This window comes from Hippopotamus amphibius, chromosome 2 (assembly GCF_030028045.1).
Source record: "Hippopotamus amphibius kiboko isolate mHipAmp2 chromosome 2, mHipAmp2.hap2, whole genome shotgun sequence".
NCBI classification, from domain to species: Eukaryota; Metazoa; Chordata; class Mammalia; order Artiodactyla; family Hippopotamidae; genus Hippopotamus; species Hippopotamus amphibius.
This window is the reverse complement of record NC_080187.1, coordinates 116,440,327-116,462,436: the sequence shown is the minus strand read 5'-3', so window position 1 is coordinate 116,462,436 and position 22,110 is coordinate 116,440,327. Positions and strand designations below refer to the sequence as shown.

Here is a 22,110-nt window from a genome sequence, read left to right as displayed (position 1 = left end):
CAGCTCAGCGTTCCCGGAGTAAGACGTTGATTCACAACGGAACAGAGGGTCTGGGAGTGGGAGCTTGGGAACCAGAGAGCTGGTTGAGGGTGAGAGAAACTGTTGCCAGAAAGGTGATGGACCGAGAGGACAGGAGGGAAGAGGTCCGCGGCGAGGAGTGCCCGCCCCTGAGAGCTGCCCTGCCATGATGACAGCTGGATGCTGCAGGCTTACGGGCTGGGGGGAGGACCTGTGGCCATAGCCTCTCTCTCTCTTTCGGTGCCTCTGCAACAGGCAGTGGAGAGATGCCCTGTGGGCCACCTAAGGAGCTCAGGGATAACAACTACCCTCAGGCACTCGGGCGGGGCTAGATTAAAACGCCTTGGAACTCTGGCAGCAGGGAGACTCCCGAGAAAAACAAACAAACAAAAAACCCGAGAGAGGCCCAACTCTGAGACTTTCTGTTTACACCTGAGCCACCAGTGTCCCTGTGCAACAGGCACCTCCAAGCCCGACTGAAACAACAGTGCGCCACTGCTCACTCACTCCCAGGGAAAAGAGCCACTATTGTACCCTCTCCCTCCCCACACACCAATGCTTACAAAACAATAATAAAGGAAGCTCTGCTGGTCAAAGAATAATGCAAAAAAACCCAAGGCGAGTAGAAGGACACTTACAGCTGAGACTCTAAGGAAACAGAAATATTAATATCAATCCTATTGAACTGGTCCATTCTGGGATCAGTTCTGGATTTCTTTTTTTCCTTTCTTAATTATGAGCTTAGTCCTAAGGGATCTACAAATTTTATAACAGAATTTTTTTATTTCTATTTTTTATTCTATTTTCATTTATTTTTTGCCTTTTTATATACTTCTATTTCTAGCTAAGTTTTTGGTAGTATAGACAATATATCTCTCATACCTTCCTTTCATCCCTATCTTTTATACATTTCTATTCCTTTCCTTTTATTTGCATATTTCCAATCACACTACGCTCTTCTGTTCCCCTTTCTTCCATACATTTTTAGTTTATTTTATCTTAACATACTTATACACAACACTATCGGTCTGCTCAAACTCCTTGCTCTATTCTCCAGATGATGCACTGCCTTGGTATTTAATATTAGGTTTTTGTCTTTATCTTAGTTCTTAGTACAATTGTTTAATTTCATTCTGAGAATCTCCATTCTGTCTGGTGGTACTCTAGCTCTTTTTTATATTTGATCTTAGCTTACAAAATCTCCCTGGGTTAGTATTTGTATGTGTAAGGTGTTATTTGTTTGTTTTTCCTTTGTTTCTGATTTGTTCTGTTTCAGTTGTCAATTTCTGTTGGGTTTCTCTTTGAATATCTGAGAGCATACTGTGGTTCTTTTGTCAGGTCTTTCCAGAGACATATGTCCTAATGGATTCAGTAATTGTGTGTCTTATACATGTATGTGTTTCCTAGACTCAGTATTTGTTTAACCCAACGTTCGGACATTAGTCTGAGGCTTGGACAGTCTTCTATAAACACCTCTATTGCAAGGACAAGCAACCCCCAAAGTTTGGACAACCATGAGGAAACAAAGAAACACCATGCAGGCAAAAGAGCAGGAAAAAAACCCACAAGACCAAACAAATGAGGAGGAAATAGGAAAAATGCCTGAAAAAGAATTCAGAGTAATGATAGTAAAAATGATACAAAATCTCAATAACAAAATAAAGTACAAGAAACAGTTCATAAGAACTCAGAAAAACAAACAGCAATGGATACGAAAATAACTGAAATTAAAAATACTCTAGATGCTATAACCAGCAGAATGACTGAGGCAGAGGAACGAATAAGTGAGTTGGAAGATAGAATGGGGGAAATAACTGCCACAGAGCGGAAAAAGAAAAAACAATAAAAAGAATACAAGAAAGTCTTAGAGACCTCAGTGATAACATTAAGCATACCAACATTCGAATTATAGGCATCCCAGAAGAAGAAGAAAACAAGAAAGGGTCTGAGAAAATATTTCAAGAGGTTATAGTCGAAAACTTCCCCAACACGGGAAAGGAAATAATTAACCAAGTCCAAGAAGCACAGAGAGTCCCATACAGAATAAACCTAAGGAGAAATACACCAAGACACATATTAACCAAACTAACGACAATTAAACACAAAGAAAAAATGTTGAAAGCAGCAAGAGAAAAGCAACAAATAACATATAAGGGAAAACCCATAAGGATAACAGCTGACCTTTCTACAGAAACTCTGCAGGCCAGAAGGGAACGACAGGATATACTGAAAGCCCTGAAAGAGAGGAACCTACAGCCAAGAAGACTACCCAGCAAGAATCTCATTCAGATTTGATGGAGAAAGCTTTCCAGACAAGCAAAAGTTAAGAGAATTCAGCACCACCAAACCAGCCTTACAACAAGTGCTAAAGGAACTTCTCTAAGTAGGAAACACAAGAAAAGGAAAACACTTATAAATACAAACCCAAAACAATTAAGAAAATGGTAATTGGAACACACATGTCAATCATCACCTTAAATGTAAATGGATGAAATGCTCCAACCAAAAGACACAGACTGGTGAATGGATACAAAAACAAGACCCTTCTATATGCTGCCTACAAGAAACCCACTTCAGACCAAGGGATACATATAGACTGAAAGTAAAGGGATGGAAAAAGATATTCCATGCAAATGGAAGTCAAAAGATAACTGGAGTAGCAATACTCATATCAGACAAATTAGACTTTAAAGTAAAAACTGTTACAAGAGACAAGGAAGGACACTCCATAATGATCAAGGGATCCATCAAAGAAGAACATATCACAATGGTAAATATCTATGCCCCCAACATAGGTGAACCTCAATACATAAGGCAAATGCTAACAGCCATGAAAGGGGAAATCGACAGTAACACAATAACAGTGGAAGACTTGAACACCCCACTTACATCAATGGACAGATCATCCAAACAGAAAATAAATAAAGACACACAAGCTTTAAATGACACATTAGACCATCTCGACTTCATTGATATTTATAGGACATTCCATCCAAAACCGACAGAATACACTTTCTTCTCAAGTGCACACGGAACATTTTCCAGGATAGATCACATCTTGGGTCACAAATCAAACCTCAGCAAATTCAAGAAAATTGAAATCATATCAAGCATCTTCTCAGACCACAACGCCATGAGACTAGATATCCATTACAGGGAAAAAAAACTGCAAAAAATACAAACACATGGAGGCTAAATAATTCACGATTAAACAACCAAGACATCATTAGAGAAATCAAAGAGGAAATCAAAAAATATCTAGAAACAAACGACAATGAAAACACAACAACCCAAAACCTATGGGATGCAGTAAAAGCAGTTCTAAGAGGGAAGTTTATTGCAATACAGTCCTACCTTAAGAAACAAGAAAATTATCGAATAAACAACCTAACCTTACACCTAAAACAATTAGAAAAAGAAGAACAAAGAAACCCCAAAGTGAGCAGAAGGAAAGAAATCATAAAGATCAGAGCAGAAATAAATGAAAAAGAAAGGAAGGAAGCAATAGCAAAAATTAATAAAACTAAAAGCTGGTTCTTTGAGAAGATAAACAAATTGATGAAGCATTAGCCAGACTCATCAAGAAAAAAAGGGAGAAGATGCAAATCAACAGAATTAGAAATGAAAAGGGAGAAGTAACAACAGACACCTCAGAAATACAAAAGATCGTGAGAGACTACTACAGGCAACTATATGCCAATAAATTGGATAACCTGGAAGAAATGGATAGTCTTAGAAAAAGACAATCTTCCAAGACTGAACCAGGAAGTAACAGAAACTATGAACAGACCAATGACAAGTGAGGAAATTAAGGCAGTGATTAAAAATCTCCCAACACACAAAAGCCCAGGGCCAGATGGATTCACAGGCAAATTCTATCAAACATTTCAAGAAGAGTTAACACCTATCCTTCTCAAACTCTTCCAAAACATTGCAGAAGGAGGAACACTCCCAAACTCATTGTACGAGGCCACCGTCACCCTGATACCAAAACCAGGCAAAGATGTCACAAAAAGAGAAAATTACAGGCCAGTATCACTGATGAATATAGATGCAAAAATCCTCAACAAAATACTAGCTAACAGAATCCAACAGCACATTAAAAAAATCATACAGTATGATCAAGTGGGGTTTATCCCTTGGGTGCAAGAATTCTTCAATATACGCAAATCAATCAACGTGATACATCATATCAACAAATTGAAGGATAAAAACCATACGATAATCTCAAAAGATGCAGAAAAAGCTTTTGACGAAGTTCAGCATCCACTTATGATAAAAGCTCTCCAGAAAATGGGCATAGAAGGAAATTACCTCAACATAATAAAAGCCATATATGAGAAACCAAAAGCCAGCATCGTTCTGAATGGGGAAAAACTGAAAGAATTCCCTCTAAGACCAGGAACAAGACAAGGGTGTCCACTCTCACCATTATTATTCAACATGGTTTTGGAAGTTTTAGCACAGCAATCAGAGAAGAAAAAGAAATAAAAGGAATCCAAATCGGAAAAGAAGAAGTAAAATTTTCACTCTTTGCAGATGACATGATATTGTATATAGAAAACCCGAAAAACTACCAGAAAACTGCTAGCACTAATTGATGAGTTTAATAAAGTAGCGGGATAGAAAATTAATGCACAGAAATCTCTTGCATTCCTATACACTAACAACAGAAGAGCAGAAAGAGAAATTAAGGAAACTCTCCCATTCACCATTGCAACAAAAAGAATAAAATACCTAGGAATAAACCTGCCTAAGAAGGCAAAAGATCTGTATGCAGAAAACTTTAAGACACTGATGAAAGAAATCAAAGACGACACAAACAGATGGAGGGACATACCATGTTCCTAGATTGGAAGAATCAACATCGTGAAAATGACTGTACTACCCAAAGCAATTTACAGATTCAATGCAATCCCGATCAAATTACCAATGGCATTTTTCACAGAACTAGAGCAAGAAATCTTACGATTTGTGTGGAAACACAAAAGACCCCGAATAGCCAAAGCAATCTTGAGAAGGAAAAATGGAGTTGGTGGAATCAGGCTTCCTGACTTCAAGCTATACTACAAGGCCATAGTGATCAAGACAGCATGGTACTGGCACAAAAATAGAAAGGAAGATCAATGGAATAGAATAGAGAACTCAGAAGTAAGCCCAAACACATATGGGCACCTTACCTTTGACAAAGGAGGCACGAATATACAATGGAAAAAAGACAGCCTCTTCAATAAGTGGTGCTGGGAAAATTGGGCAGCTACATGGAAAAGAATGCAATTAGAACACTTCCTAACACTATACACAAAAATAAACTCCAAATGGATTAAAGACCTACATGGAAGGCCAGGCACTATCAAACTCCTAGAGGAAAACATAGGCAGAACACTCTATGACATCCATCAAAGCAAGATCCTCTTTGACCCACCTCCTAGAATCATGGAAATAAAATCAAGAATAAACAAATGGGATCTCATGAAACTTAAAAGCTTTTGCACAGCAAGAGAAACCATAAACAAGACTAGAAGGCAGCCCTCAGAATGGGAAAAAATAGTTGCCTATGAAAGAACGGACAAAGGATTAACCTCCAAAATATACAAGCAGCTCATGCAGCTTAATACCAAAAAAGCAAATAACCCAATCCACAAAGGGGCAGAAGACCTAAAGAGACATTTCTCCAAAGAAGACATACAGATGGCCAACAAACACATGAAAAGATGCTCAACATCACTAATCATCAGAGAAATGCAAGTCAAAGCAACAATGAGGTATCACCTCACACCGATCAGAATGGCCATCATCACAAAATCTGGAAACAACAAATGTTGGAGAGGGTGTGGAGAAAAGGGAACTCTCCTGCACTGTTGGTGGGATTGTAAGTTGGTACAGCCACTATGGAAAACAATTTGGAGGTTCTTTAAAAAACTAAAAATAGAACTACCATATGATCCAGTAATCCCACTCCTGGGCATATACCCAAAGAAAACCATAATCCCAAAAGAAACATGTACCATAATGTTTATTGCAGCACTATTTCCAATAGCCAGAACATGGAAGCAACCTAAATGCCCATCAACAAATGAATGGATAAAGAAGATGTGGCATATATATATACAATAGAATATTACTCAGCTCTAAAAAGGGATGAGATGGAGCTATATGTAATGAGGTGGGTAGACCTAGAGTCTGTCATAGAGAGTGAAGTCAGAAAGAGAAAGACAAATATTGTATGCTAACTCACATATACGGAATCTAAAAATGGTATTGATGAACTCAGTGGCAAGACAAGAACAAGGATGCAGATGCAGAGAATGCACTGGAGAACTCGAGGTTTGGGTGGGTGGGGAGTGAAGGGGAAGCTGAGATGAAGTGAGAGAGTAGCATAGACATATATACTACCAACTGTAAAATAGATAGCCATTGGGAAGTTGCTGTATAACAAAGGGAATTCAACTCGAGGATGGATGATGCCTTAGGGACAGGAACAGGGAGGGTGGCGGGGAGTCGAGGGAGGAAATATGGGGATATGTATATAAAAACAGATGATTGAACTTGGTGTACCCCCCCAAAAATAATAAAGAAATAAGTAAAATTAAATTAAAAAAAGAAGAAAACACTCTAGCCCTCTTGCACATATTTGTTTTTTTCTTGAAGTCTCAGGATTACCAGCTATTCTTTGACCTTCCTCATGCTTCACAAATGCCCTTTCCTGGACTTCAAGTGAACTAAAGTCGCTTTGTGTGTCGTATTTCTCATTTGCCCTGTTAAACTGGTTAAACTGATTTTTATGCACCCTGGGGGCAGGGAAGCTCTGTACTGTGCAGGGTCTTAGTGGGTCCTTAGTCTGAAAGGTGACCCCTGTTTTAGTACTGTTTTTATGTGAAAAGATTTTCATTTGTCAGTTATATAATAAAAACCACAGTTCAATTAGTGTGAAATTTTCTCTTTGATCTCCTTTAAAGAAACGAAAGATAAAGGTCATTACTAGTAAAATACTGTATGAAAAATCAAAGTGAATGAATATGATTTTGGAGTAACCTTGTCTATGTGTTGCAGGTTTCTTGTGGCTTATAAAGTTGTCATAAGATGCGAGCTTTTTCATGGAAAAATGAAAATGTTCCGAAGTAAATAACTTCATTTTATTCTTCGTTGGTACCATTGCTCCCTCATACTCAGTTGCAAAGTTCATTAAAATATTTGAAGGAAAACCAAAAGAACATTTTTAGTTTTAAAACTTTAAGGGTATTGACCCAATTATTTTAGTCAAATATAACAATTCCATATGTTAAGGAAACCTTATGCTTAAAACTTTCATGATGGCTATAAAGTATAAAATTCATGTACTTTTGCTTCAGATGAGTTGGATCTGCCATTCTTTGTATCCTTTAAAAAGTATATTGGATAGTTGCATTTAATTGAACAATAAGCTTTAATTGCTCTTTTGTCAAATTAGAGCCTGTAAGGCCATGTCAGAATAATTGGCCAATTAATTATGCCACCTTAAAAACCTGTTGGACTGGGAAGCTAATTTACAGAAGTGATGTATTAATTGTTGGTTAATTTTGTCATCCACACCTAGACTTCTATACACCATGTTTTATCCAGTACTCGTTGGGACATGATAGCATGGCTTAGGACCCTCGGTCCTCATTATTCAAGGATTTCATGTTTGCAGATCTGCTTGCTTGCTGAATATATTTGTAACCCCAGCTCAACAGAGTGCTTTTGTGTGCATTCATGTGTGGCATAAGGAGGGAATTTGAGTTGCCCGACTAGGTGTTTCCAGCTGAGGTTAAACAAGGTGACATTTGCTCTTAATTCAGTCTCATACTGTAAACATGTCCTTTTTGCAGTCCATTTAGTGCCATATATTTTGCATTTTTGTTCCTTTTGTTAACGATTTCTCTAAAATGGCCCCAAGTATAGTGCCAAAAGTGTTGTCAGCTATTTCCAAGTGCAGGGGGCCCTTGACGTACCTTATGGAGGAAATACTGTGTTAGATAAGCCTCATTCAGACATGGGCTTTAGTGCTGTTGGCTGAGACTTCAGTGTTAATAAGTCAACAATATACATATTAAATAAGGCATTGTTAAACAGAAACACACATAAATCAAGGTTATGTATTGATCAGTTAATGGAACTGTGTGACCAGAGGCTTGTGGGAACCCAACCTTGTGTTTCCTCTAGCAGCAGTGGTTTCATATTCTCTAATTCAGTGTTCCTGGGAAACTTGTAGAACATAACCGGTGTGAATAATGAGAATCAACCGTATATGTGTTAAAGGCTAGGGCTTTGATGTCTGGTTTTAATTTTTAAAGATTTTGTTTTCATTTGCAGATTGTGCTCTGCATCTTTAGGACTGATGAAGTACTTGCCTAATCAAGGTACACATATCCTTCTCAGTCTACTGTTCTGATAGTGTGGCTGATAGAATCTAGGGCTAGATTGGGTAGTGAAGAAATAAGTCTGGGATAGAAGAAAGTCTTTTATTTTTTTAAGAAATACATGTTTTCCAGGCAAGTATTTATTAGATTGTATTTTAGCATCTTAATAAAAATATAGGTTCTCTCAGAGGATATTTTCAGTATCTGTTGTCACTGAGAATTTGATTTAAATAATAGTTATTTAATGAATAGATTAAATTACAACTTAAATCCAGAATCTAGATAGCAGTATCTTTTATCTGTAAAAGCTGCTTTATCTAACTTTACCTTTATTTTATTTTATTTTAGCTGCAAATGGGTCTTCATTGCTGAGCATAAGCTTTCTCTAGTTGTGGTGAGCAGGGGCTACTCTTCATTGCAGTGTGCTGGCTTCTCATTGCAGTGGCTTCTCTTGTTGCATAGAATGGGCTTTAGGCGAGTGGGCTCAGTAGTTGTGGCACGCAGGCCCTAGAGCTTGCGGGTTCAGTAGTTGCAGCACATGGCCTCAGTAGTTGTGGCTCGTGGGCTTAGCTGCTCTGTGGCATGTGGATCTTCCCAGACCAGGGATCAAACCTGTGTCCCCTGCATTGGCAGGCAGATTCTCAACCATTGCTCCACCAGGGAAGTCCAAAAGCTGCATTATTTTAAATAAAACTTTAGTGCTTGGTCTTCTCATATCTTTTGTTTAAATGGCATGCGTTCCATATCTTAAAGCATTGTATGAAATCTAAAATCAGACTGTCCAAAAACTTTTCCAGAGTTCTTTGTGTTTGGAGTTTTTGTTACTGTTTTTGTGGTGGCTGTTACTTCTACTGCCTTGTCCTCTAAATTTCTTTACATATTCTTCTTGACCAGTTCTATACTACCTAAGAACTCAGGTATTTGATATTTTTGGAGAATTTTAAAGCAACGTAAAAGATTTTGTTTCCTGAAATTTATGAAACTGATAAGTTGCAAGCCGAGAATTTAAGCCCTGCTTCTGCAGTGGTTTAACTCTCTTGATGCAAGAACAAACTGAATGCCCTGGAAATTCACTGTGGCTTATAAATTACAAGGATTGATGCCTGGGTATGGATTAATATTTTATTTCAGAGGAGTCAAGATGCTTTTCTCCTCAACTTGCTTGCCCTGCATTGACTCTTCCTCTCACCTCCCCTTACTTCAGTTTACCTGTCCCTTGGTCCATTGGCTCTAGGTTTACTGGTGGTTGATAGGAGATTAGAATCCTATTCTTTTTCTTCTCAGCTGTGTGACCTTGGAAACTACTGTGAGTTGATTTGCTCTTAAAAGTTCTATTCAGTTTACCAAACTTCTTTGAAAGCGCTTTTTATCAGACCCTGTTATAGGCACGAAGAGTACAGAGAAGAAAAGAAACCGTTCTGACCTTAATCTCAATTTCTAATGTAATTGAGAAGATAGACAAATAACAAGTAATTGTAATAGAGTGTTACCATTACAATAGGAGAGATATGTACCGGGAGCGGGGAGGGGTGTACTCCTCAAAAACCACTGTGATTAATTCTATTTGAGTAGCTAAGAAAATACATAGAGGAAGAGGTACTCCTTGCCCAGAGCTAAGAAGAATGACTACTAGTTTACCAGGTCCAAGTGTGGGAAATGCGTACAGGCACAGCAAGGGACTTTGCAAATGCCCATTGGCACAAAGGAATATGGTATTGTATGTGTTCAGAAAACTATGAAGTATTGCATATAGCCAGAGCATAGGATGTGTGTTAGTTGCTAGATTTTGGAAGATTCTGTCTGTATGCTATGCTGAGGAATTTTTTTTAACGTATTATGAAAATTCAGATACACAGAAGGAGAAAATAATGTAATAAACGCCCCTGTACTCATCACCTAGTTTTCATTATTTATCAGCATTCCCCCCTCTTGTCTCATCTATCCTAGCCTTCCATCACTCGTTTTTATTTGTAGTATTTAAAAGCAAAGCTCAGACACTTATTATTTCACCTATAAATATCTGCTGAAGAATTTCAGCTCTGCACAGTGGAGAGTTTTAAACAAGGGAATCAAAGAACTGAAGTCTGCAGCTCATCAAGGTTGCTCTTGGGGGTATGTGGAAGACAGATTGGAAGGAAGTAGGACCAGGGGCAGGAGGCAGTTAGAAGGTGGTTTTATTTAAATCTAGGCCAGAAATGCTGAAGTGTGTCACACAGCAGGGGATGGATAAAGAGAAATTATTACAAGAGCATAGTCTGAAAAATCGCCTTGGCAAGTGGAGGGATAGTGGAAAAGCTTTGGACAGCTTCTTAGCCAAGGTGAGAAGGGTGGGTGTGTTCGGTCAGGATTATAGGGAGCAGTGTGCATGTTAAATGTCCAAGCAGGGAAGTGTATTTGGCTGTAGGCACAGAGCACAGAAAAGAGATTGAAAAGCTGTTCATAATGTAGGTGGTGGTGGCCACGTTGCAGACAGAGCATGTAAAAGAACAGTGGCACCAACAGGTCTGAGAGGCAGGCCTGTGGCCACCTCAGAGGGCCCTGATGTCAAAAAGAAATTTGACATGGAAGTGGCCAGCCAGCAGAGTGAGTGGCAAATTGTGAGGAAGTGGTAAATTTGAGTTTCTTTACTTCCTTTGCTTATGTGTGGTGTTCTTGCTTCCCCTTAGCCTCAACTCTTGTGCAACACACATTATCTCTGTCCTAAGTTCACCAGGCAAATGGAACTTTAACTTTGATGGGATGAAAATCTACTTTTCTTTTTTTTTTTTTTTTTTTTTTTTAATTGGCACACGGGCTTAGTTGCTCCGCGGCATGTGGGATCTTCCTGGAGCAGGGATTGAACCCGTGTCCCCTGCATTGGCAAGCGGATTCTTAACCACTGCGCCACCTAGGAAGCCCCGAAAATCTACTTTTCTTATGGACATTTAGTATATGTGTCCCCATCCTGCTATCCCTATTAGCTTACTCCATTGAGAGCAGAAGGTGTCTTCATTTCACCAGTTAGTTCAGAGCTTTGCACATGATAGATACGCTGTAATACTTATTAAAATGAGTTAAATGTCTGGCTTCTTCCCATAGCCGTGGTGTGTTTTCATGTTACAGGCCAACTGTGGGTATACATATTTCACATCACCTCTCTTTTCCAGCTTCTACCAGAAAACAAGCCCTTATCCCTTTCTTCTCTCTCAAACCGCACACTTAAAAATTTTATTAGGATTTTTTTTAATGACAGGCTGTACTGAATGTTTTAAATTACTCTGTTTTGGAGCCACTAAAAAGAATTGGAGCACTTAGAAATGCATTTAGAAAATAAGAATTACAAGTAATTGGGGGATCACATTATAAATCTGACTTTTGCTTCTGCTTTCATCTCCAGGGCCTGCTGTCTTTTCTGAGTGCACCACTCATAGGCGCGCTGTCTGATGTGTGGGGAAGGAAGCCCTTTCTCCTCGCCACCGTCTTCTTCACCTGCTTTCCGATTCCACTGATGAGGGTCAGTCCGTGGTGAGTGGCTAGATCCTCCATCATGACTGTCTGTTTTGGGTCACATGTGGACAGTGTGCTTTCTAATCTTTACAAAGCAGTTGTACCTGTGTTTTCATTTGAACTCTTCTGTAATACTGAAAGCTAGTAGGCAGTTGCCATCATGCCCATTTTATAAATGAGGAAATGAAGACATTACAAAATTAAGTCTAAGATGAAGAAATAGAAAGAAAAGATCTCTGTAAGAGCAGCTTTTGTTGCCGTGAGGTAGGTTACAAGAATGGGGCGGGGGTGGGGGGCAGACATTACTATACTCACTCAACTATGGCTCGTTTTGACTTTGCAAATGTGTTGTTTTTGTCAGCTCATTGCTCTAGGGCACTGACATGAGCATAGTTTATATCAAAACGCAGGATCACTTTCGTGTATACTGTATTAAGGCCAATAGCCTATTCTGAATCATAATGTGAGTTTTAATTTGATCTCATTTTTTCCACAGTAAATAGAAAGGGAATAGTTAGCATGTAACCACGGCTATTTAGTTAATAAAAATGGCTTGGAATTTGCACCTGAGCTGTACTTAGTTTTTCTGGAGTACGGAGGATGGTATTTTGGCCAAATTTCCTGTTGCTGAGATGCTATTCCTATGTGAAGAACACACTTTAGAATGGAAGGGTTTTTTGTGTTTTAGTTTTTCAGGCTTTTTGTTTGTTTGTTTTTAATGCAATGAATAGATTGAGGGGGTGCTTATGTGAAAATACTCTCATTTGATTATCTGATAGGAATTTTATGTCAACATTTGTCATGTTCTAAATGTGTTGGGTACCTATAATTAATCATTTTATTTCCTACCAGATGAATTTTTATAAAATGCTTTTTTTGTATCGAGTCTTTCTGTCCAAGAACAAGTCATATTTTTCTGAATTAGGATTTTTTTTTAATGTCCTCTCAATACCTTAAAATTTTTTTCTTTAGATCTTTAAATGATTTCACCTCTTCACTTCCAGTTTTCATGCTGCTGCTTCTGCTACTTGTGTAGATTAATAAATAATGTTAAATAAAAGTGATGATCATGGACCTGTCTTCCACATGTATGTAAAGGAAATGTGTTTCATCATTGAGTGTTGAGCTTGCTTTTGGGTTGAAAAATACTTGTTCCTATTTTATTTCGGGATTTTCTTTTTTAAAATCAAGGGTGAATGTCAAATTTTATTTGATGCCTTTTGCATCGGTGGAGATCATTTGAATTTTCTCCTTAGACCTGTCACGATGATGAATTATATTAATAGGTTTCTAATATTGAAACATCCTTACATCCTAGAATTAGACCCTACTTTTTGTTCTTTGAGATTGTGTTTGCTAATATTTTAACTAGATTTTTTTAAGCATCTATGTATAGGATAGAAATTTTTTGTCTTAATTACATTAATTTTTAAAATGCTTTCTGCTTTTGTGTATATGTACTTTTCTTAGCTAAAGCTAGGAAATTTAGAAAGTTTTAATTTCTGTTCTGGCTACCTTTAAAACTATAACTTTACTGCATACCCTTACTCTTTCATGTTTTTAAACTGCATATACTGACACCCCTTGAGCAATGACAAAATTAGTATGTTTCTACTTCTCTGCATGTTGATTATAATTTTATTAGTTGTCCTTTATATCTTTAAATATACATGTATTTTTTAAAATTTATTTTTTGGTTTATAATCTTTACATGCTATTTTTGGCTTTGGTTATAAAAGTGTGTGTACACTATGTCTCTCATGGGTGCTTAAAATTGTCTTTTTATAGGTGGTATTTTGCAATGATCTCCATATCTGGCGTCTTCTCAGTCACTTTCTCTGTGATATTTGCCTATGTAGCTGATGTCACTCAGGAGCATGAGCGAAGTACTGCTTATGGATGGGTAAGATAATAGATTATGCTTTTAACCAGAGAGATAATGAACATTCTACTAAAAATTCACTGGAAAGTGAGATTTTATTAAAATAGTGTTAAATATTGATTTATGTAAAAGAAAATCCAAAGCCATTGAAGTAAAAAGGAGACTTATGTGAAGTTAAAAATAGCAAGATAGAAATTGCTAGTAACTTATTCTCTGGTTTTAGTGTTGGAATATTGGCAGAATGTGTGAATTGTCAGTTGCAAAGTTTTTTTAAAGTTGGTTTGATTTGTTCCTTGTTAGCTAATCTCTTGAGGAACCATGAACAGTAAACAGCTGCTATGATCATAGGTCTCTGTGCACCTAATTAGAATTGGAAAGGTGATAGAACCTCAGCCATGTTAATCCATTGTTATTGTAGTGCCTGTTGTGTGACTAAGGCACTTATTTGTGACATCATACTATAGAAAAAGGACTGCATTCATTCAGTAAATAATTATTGAGTGTATAACAAAAGTTATAGGAGACTTTTTTGGATAATTGAGTATTAGACAATAATTTCTAATTTTCTTAGGCAAGATAATGGCATTATGATTATGTAGGAGAGGAAAGACCTGTAGAAGACAGCAGGCTGAAGCCATTTGGGTCAGAGTGTCACAACTCAGAATTACTTAGTGGTCCACGGGGAAAAGATGACGGGTGAGCATTTGTGGGCATGTGTTCAGTGTGTGAACCTCTGTGGTATGTGAGTATGGACAGGAAAACTTTTCCCTTCTTTCTTTTTTAGGTTTTTTGGCTGTCATAATACTTAAATTGACATAAGACAGATCAACAGGAGAAAAACAAATTTAATTTCGTATGTATGGGAGTTCCACAAAGATGTGAACGACTCAAGGACAGTCAGGCAGTTGAGGTTTATATACCATCCAGAGCTAAGGAGAAAGAGGGTAGGGGTCTGGGGCTTCAAAGGGAGGAAGACAATTCACAGGAAGGTGAGAGCACATATCTGGTAAATAAGTGTTTGCCATTCCAAGTCTTTATGATGTAAAAAGTTATCTGTAGTATTTGCTCTCTTCCTGGTATAGGCCTCCTATCGAAATTCTTTCAGGCTGTTAAGGGAAAGGTAAAAAGCTTTTCCTGAGTCTCCTGGGTCTTAACTGCCTTCAGCTCAAAACAGTCCACATGCCAGAGTGGCACGTGTTGGGGCGGCTTATTCTGCACCCCGTCAGTGTGCATCGTGCTCTTCTCTCAACTTTCTTGTGTTTGAAGTGTTCACAGTAAGAAGATGGAAGAAGAAAGGTGATCTGACTGGGTTGTTGAATGGTTGGAGGGAGATTGAATGCCAGGTACTCAGGTTACTTCTCTGCTGAGTCTTACTCTTTCTTTTAGATCCCACTTCCTGGAAGGTAGTACGTCGTCATTCAGTGATGACTGAATGAAGGATTGTATGGGTCAGTGGTGGACATATAAGTCAGTTACTGCTGTTCCACAAAACGCAACAGCAGTTTTTACTTTGTTGGCTTTAGACGTCAGTAGTTTAAAACCTTCTCCTTCGCCGCCACTTGCCATCTAGCTACTACTTGCTCTCTCCTTCTTTCCTTCTTCCCTCCTCCCCTGAATGGTTCTCCTGTCATGTCCTAAAACAGGCATCTCCAGAGTGCTGTGGCGGAGGACAAAGGGAGAGGCAGGCAGGAAGGCTTTAAAGAAGGCAGGGTGTTCAAGGTGAGCTCTTAAGGGCTGGTCAGCAGAGTTGAAGGGTGCCAGAAGCCTCATTTATCACACTTGTGCAGCTTTTCTCAGCATTGCAGGAAACACTCATTTCCCTCCAATTTCATTAGACTTTTGTTCCTTGCTTCCACCAGAAAAACCCCTCACAAAACTGTTGTGCTAAGCAGTAGTACTTAAGGAAAGATTTCAGAGAGAGAGTTCTGGAACCAAAGTGATCATGACTTAGCTCCCTTATCTCTAGTTCAGTTCTTCATCTGTGAAATGGCAGTTATAATCATGCCTGTTCATAGGTAGGTTCAGAGAAGGTGGTGAGAGGAGTGCCCTACTGAGGCGTGCCCTCAGCCAGCATGTGAGGCTGCCTGGACGTGGCCACAGGACTCAGGATTTGGCCAGTAACTAACCTTTACGTTTACTTCTACATGTCAGATGTTGAGATGACAAACCTGAAAAAAGTAAAAGAAAGAAAGGTTGCAGGCTGCCTTACAGATAGGAGGACTTATTGCCGGTTAACTACAGGATTGTCAGTGAAGTCTAGCCGAAATTCTAAGGAGCATTTTGTGATCTGTTAAAGAATGTACATGCACATCTTCTTTACTAAAACTCCTCCAGTAAACCAAGAAAAGTGGCAGTTCTTTCAGTGGCTGCACTAATGAATTTAAGTTAATGCTCATTGAGAAACTTTTGGTGAAGTCATCTTTTAAATTTATTTACCAGCGTCATATTGACTGTTAAATCAAAGAGGGATTTTAGATAAATACACAAACTAAGCAAGTAGACTTAAGCTTTAAGAAAGATGCAGCATTTTACATAGAATTTCATGGGGCCATAGATTCTCAGAAAGCAAGTATTTATTGAGCACCAGCTGTTCGAAATGTAGCTGATCAAATAGAACAGTTAGGAAACCACTGCAGCTCCCTGTCCACTTCTGATATTTGAAATTCAGTGACTAACCTTTTTACTTTCATTTCCATATTCCATAAGATTAAATTGGCTCCCAGAATATTCATTTTTATATATTTTAATAACAGATTTTTCCCACTAAATTCCTATTGTTTCTCACTATGACTACATGTATATAATAATTATGTTTTACCTTGTGCATACTGGAGGAAATTAAACTGATCTTCAAGGGCTGAACCTGCTTCAGTGTACCACTAGGGAATGGAGGGAGGAAGACGAGGTTATAATAGGTGGGCATGAGTAGAGGGAGAGATGGAAGGAGGAAATCCTGAGCCTGGTAGGACCTAACCAAATTGGGCTGTGTTAGGAGGAGGAGCTAGGCCTGCCCCTCTGGGTCTTAGGGCGTTTGCCTCACAGTACCATCTAAGTCAAGTTATGACTCTTATTTAAAGATTCTCCTCAAGATTCCTGCCTTTGGTAATTTCTCCATGGCAGTTTACAAATATTTGAATTATGGAAATACCAGAAAATTGAACACTTCTTCCTCAGAGCAATGTTGCAGGATACATCACATGGATGGGAAAGATGAATTTAAAAGCTTACCATGGTTTGGAATGCATCGTTTATTAATAATGAGCATTAATCTCATAATAAAACATTCTTTATCCTTCTTTTCCTTCTTTATATCTGAAATAGTTACCATATCCCCTTCAAATTTGTGGGGGAGCTTAGGAGAAGGTAGTCTTTTTCTATTCAAAACTGATGTGTCAGCTGTATTCATATATTAAGTTATTGATATATAGATGATAATTTAACTCCATTGTTCTTAATGACCAAATCTTGAGTTATTGAACAGTCTTTATCTTAGGAAATATCCAATAGGCTAGAATAGAATTATGAGAGTAGAATTAGAAATGTCTTTGTCATTAATGAAATATATGACTGTTTTCTTCTGTATACTCTCCATGATCTTTAGATTTACACTTGGAATTGTGTGGAATTATAAAAGCAGTTTTAGCTGAAATTAACTCTAAGTCTGACTGCATTTTAGTGAGAAAGATTAATTTGAGAGATTGGAAAATGGCTTCTAGTTCTTGCTCATCTGTGTGAACTTAAGACATCTAGTGTTTCTCTGTACACTGAGTTGTAGAATGTCTTCTCCATTTACATCCAATAATTTGATAAGAATTAAGTAATGGAAAACTTTTAACAGTAAATGAGTGAGTGACTCACTTTGTGCAGATATGATGTTGTTAGAATTAGCACCTGAGGATGCTGCAGCAGTGCTTCCATAGCTGTTTGCATGTCATTGCAATTTATAATGTAAAGTTAGGTGACTGCCTTGATCTTCTTAAATAACATGAAAAAACCTGAAGGGCAGGAGCTCTGTCCTCCTATTTGTCTGGCACATAGTAGATGCTCAATAAATACTGAAACAGGGAATTCCTGTTCCCCAAACTGGAATTCTCTATACCCCCCTTTTTCCTCCAGAATTGTTTTTACTTTTAGCTGTCATAATATTTTTAGTATGATACTAATTTCCTATACGTTGTATTTTTACATTCATTTAGGCGGTGAAGGATGAAGGAAGAATGTTATTGGCTACCCAGGAGTCATAATTTCAATCATACATAATTATTTCTTTAGTTTCTATTAAAATCCATTAGAAGTTTAGATAACCAACTTATTATAAGTGTGCTTTTGACACTTAGTCTGGTTATAATTTGGAGACTGCCCATTTAAGCTTCTGAACATTCAGATTACATTTCTACATACTTCTCGGAAAGCATTGTGAAGAAACTTCACATGGATTCAAGTTGCAGGTGTGATCCGTTGACTCAGTGGTCTCTGGTATTAGCTGGAGGTTGGGGGTGACAGCATGACAAAAATCCCTAGCTCAGGGATTTCTCCAGTTAAAAAGCTTTGACGTTTCACGCAGCAAATTTTTTTGAATTCTTTGTTGTTATAGCTTTTTCTAAAAGACTACTAGGGATTTTTCCCCCTCTCAGTGCTAATGAAATGGTGAAACACTACATGTTTTTAGAAGATGAAATCAAGCCGAGTCTCCGAGTAATTTTGTACATTTTATCATCAACCCTGCAGAAATTTTTTTCATACCTTTCTCTCTACATCCTTATTCCCCAATTAAAGATTAAAACGTGTATGTTTTACTTATGGGGAAGGTTTTACAATTTTTATTTCTAATAAATGATTATTTTTTTATTCTTGTAGCTTTCTAGAATAACTGCAATTAGTTAATAGCTTGTGAACAAATTCTTAAAATTACTTTCATTCTTTTTCATTCTTAAAAGTTGTATGCAACACAATCCTTTTGTCTTTTTAAAGCCAGGGAAGGAAGGATGGCTTTAGGTATGCACCTCTGGGAACCTGGATGGGAACAGGAATGTAGATGTGCAACTGCAGCAGATGGGACCCTGGGTGAGAGTGTGCTTTTTCCGTAGGTCTCAGCCACATTTGCAGCCAGTCTGGTCATCAGCCCAGCCATCGGAGCATACCTCTCCGCTAGTTATGGAGACAGCCTTGTTGTGCTGGTGGCCACAGTGGTGGCTCTCCTGGACATCTGCTTCATCTTACTGGCTGTTCCAGAATCTTTGCCGGAGAAAATGAGACCTCTCTCCTGGGAAGCTCGTATTTCTTGGAAACAAGCAGACCCTTTTGCGGTAAATAAAAACATGAAAACATTTACTTTCCTATATATCTTTCTAAGCCATGCAAATAAGAGAACATTCCTGCAGCCTCAAGCATTGTAGCAGTTGTTGATCTATTTTTTTCTTCCAGTAAAAATAGAAAAAATTTAATTGCAAATAAGGGACTGAGGTAGACTGCACCAAGGAATATACAGAATTGATACTCCTTAAGTCAAACAGGTGGTTATCTCAAGGGAAGAGACAAGAAATGTCTAGTTTATCCCTGACAGAGACTTGGGAAGGAAGGTTTTTTTCTTTTTGCATAGTTGTTTTCATGCTTTTTTAAAAAAATAAATGAAGTGGCCATTTGAAGTGGTTGTTTTCATTCACTTAAATTCAGAAAGGCTAAATGCATTTGGATTGACCAAAGTTTTTTTTTTCTAAGTTGTTAGAAACTTTGAACAGAGGCTTTGAACTTGTCTTTTGCAGACTGAATGGACTCTTTGTTCTCTCTCTCTCTCTCTCTCTCTCTCTCTCTCTCTCTCTCATTTTTTGGGTTTTTTCCTGGTTTTTTGGTGGGTTTTTTTTTTTTTTTGGTTTTTGGTTTGTTTTGCTTTGGGTTTTTTTTTGTTTGTTTGTTTTTGTTTGTTTTGGTTTTGGGGTTTTTTTTTTTTTTTTGGCATGGGGGGAAATCCCATTAACAACTAGAAAAGGTGCTGGGAAGAAGAATCTTCTCTCCCCCCTTCTCTGGTTTGAAATTGTTCTTGAAGAAAATATGTGTGGAAAAAAATAACCAGAGATTTGATTTTTGCTTTTTTCCCTTAAGTTTATCTTTTAGGAAAAATAAGTGTAAGAATACTAACACATGAGAAATTCTTTTCAAAAAAACTCCCTCAGTGTATGACCTGGGGACCCTTCTCATACTGTTTATGCTGTAATGTCAGATATCAAGAAGTAGGTGTGTAGAGAAGGAAACCAGGAGTGAAGTCAGACCTTCCACCTTGTCATGTAGTGGTCAAGCTACAAACAGAAGCTCCTGTATGAAGTGGAACTCTCATAACTTACTTTTCAGGGCTGTTGTGAGGATTGCAGTGAACGTGTGTAAATTAACCAATGTAGTGTCTGGTGTATAGCAAGATCCCAGTAGACATTAGCTGCTTTTGCTTCTAATTATATGAAGGTTACAGTTATGATGACATAGAATGCACTGCAGAACTGTACACTCTGTAGACAACTTTTGGTGCACCTTTGGTCTACTCAAACGTGCTTTGTAGAGAGGAGTATAAGGGTTTTGGATAAGGTTGTAACATTCAAAAAGTTGTTACTGGTTAGAGAATCTTGTCACTGACCCCATGGCTGGAGTATATTTGTCTACCAATTTTACAAGCAAATTTAATACTAATATTTCAAAGAATAAATTTATGTGGAATGAAAACACTGCACTGTTTATGACTTTAAAGGAGTTGTATTATGAATGAGAGAGAGGAGATTTTCTTAAAAGCTTCCAGGGCAATGTGTTTTCAGAGTCTGTTCATAGGACATTCAGGGTCTGTTTCAGGATGTGAACCAGTATTATTAACAAAGATGAGCAAATTTTCTTTTTAAAAAAGAGAAAGAAAGCTGTAATATTTGAAACATATACCTCTGAAATTAGGACTTGTAACCTCCTTAGAGAGATCATGATAGATTTAATGTTAAGGCTCAGTTCCTTTTATAATCCAGTCATCGTTTGTTATATCCACCTTAATAGATCAAAACAGTAAAGCCAGTATCCCAGAATATCAGTGACATCAGTATCTATTTGCTTTTTATATGGTTCTGTTTCTGCTTATTCCTAGTCACTGAAGAAAGTTGGAAAAGATTCTACCGTCTTACTAATCTCCATCACTGTTTTTCTTTCATACCTTCCTGAAGCTGGACAGTATTCAAGTTTTTTTCTCTATCTCAGGCAGGTGAGTAGTGAGTGCCTAGTACCTTTGGAACATGAGGAAAATCAAAGATTGGGATCTGTCTAGAGGTATTTTGTGGGAAAACACTGTAGAGGAAAAAAATGTGTTAACTTGCTTCTAGTTACAAATGTAGATGCTGACATAGAATTAGTAGTCAGGAGACCTTTAGTGCAATAATGTTTTAAAAATACAATAAAATGTTTACTGTGGAAAAAATTTCCTTGAGAAATACACAGAAAGAGAATTAGTAGAAACAGAATTTATTAAATCTTTAGTAATACCCATTAAATTTCACAGATAGGTAAAGTTTCTTTCAGAAGTGCTCTGACCCCTGGGTCTGATCATAGCCAGCTTGCTTCACTATCTGCAGTAGGCTGTAGCTGAGCACCACTGTAGACTTCAAGGTGGCTCACAGACAGTAACCGAAATAAGCTTTTCTCTCTTCTGGTTTTTCTCTCTTTAAAAATTTACTTTGTTCTCTGCAAAAGGCAATTGGCATGGCAATTAAAATAAAAAAATAGATCCCTTTTCCAGCAGTTGTCTCAGGTCTCTGGGGCTGCTGTGAAACTCTGTTGCCTCCATTGCAGTCCTGCCTTGGTCTTCCACTGGTTTCACTGGAAGTCTTTCTCCTAATGGTTTACTCCACTGTGTCAGAGCAAGCCCCCTCCTAAGATAAATTCCTCAATTTTTAGAGATACTTTTAAATAAAATTTGTTAAATTCGCCATTCTCATAGTTTTCGTGAGAGCATGAGACTATAATATTTTATATGGTGGCATGTTTAAAACTTGTTTTCAAGCAGTTCCATTTTTGGTGGGTGGCTACTGGAGATTTAGCAGAAAGAGTGGTGAGATAGTGTGCTTAATGTAGAAAATTATATGTGCATACATTAAATTACATTAAATTTGCATTTAATGTAGAAAATAATGTAGGAAAAATGGGAAAACCCAAGGAAGAAAGTGAAAAACCATGTCTCTTTCCTTCACACAGATAATTAACAACTGTGAATATTTTCTTTTCTACGCTTTTTTCTATACATGTGCTTATAACACCATCAGCAACAACAGTTAACAACAAACCAGAATCATTCTGTTATTTTGTATTTATGCTCACTTTTTAGAG

At 37.7% G+C, this 22,110-nt stretch overlaps 1 protein-coding gene across 2 annotated transcripts in view; it reads left to right on the top strand.

Moving 5' to 3' along the window:
- MFSD14B (major facilitator superfamily domain containing 14B) overlaps positions 1-22,110 on the top strand; it is a 128,447-nt gene that overhangs the window by 90,908 nt on the left and 15,429 nt on the right. For both annotated transcript variants that reach the window (XM_057720525.1, XM_057720526.1), the window contains exons 4-7: positions 11,776-11,903; positions 13,674-13,788; positions 18,855-19,073; positions 20,879-20,992. In XM_057720525.1, coding sequence (XP_057576508.1) covers positions 11,776-11,903; positions 13,674-13,788; positions 18,855-19,073; positions 20,879-20,992 — 576 coding nt within the window. The remainder of the gene's footprint in view (positions 1-11,775; positions 11,904-13,673; positions 13,789-18,854; positions 19,074-20,878; positions 20,993-22,110) is intronic.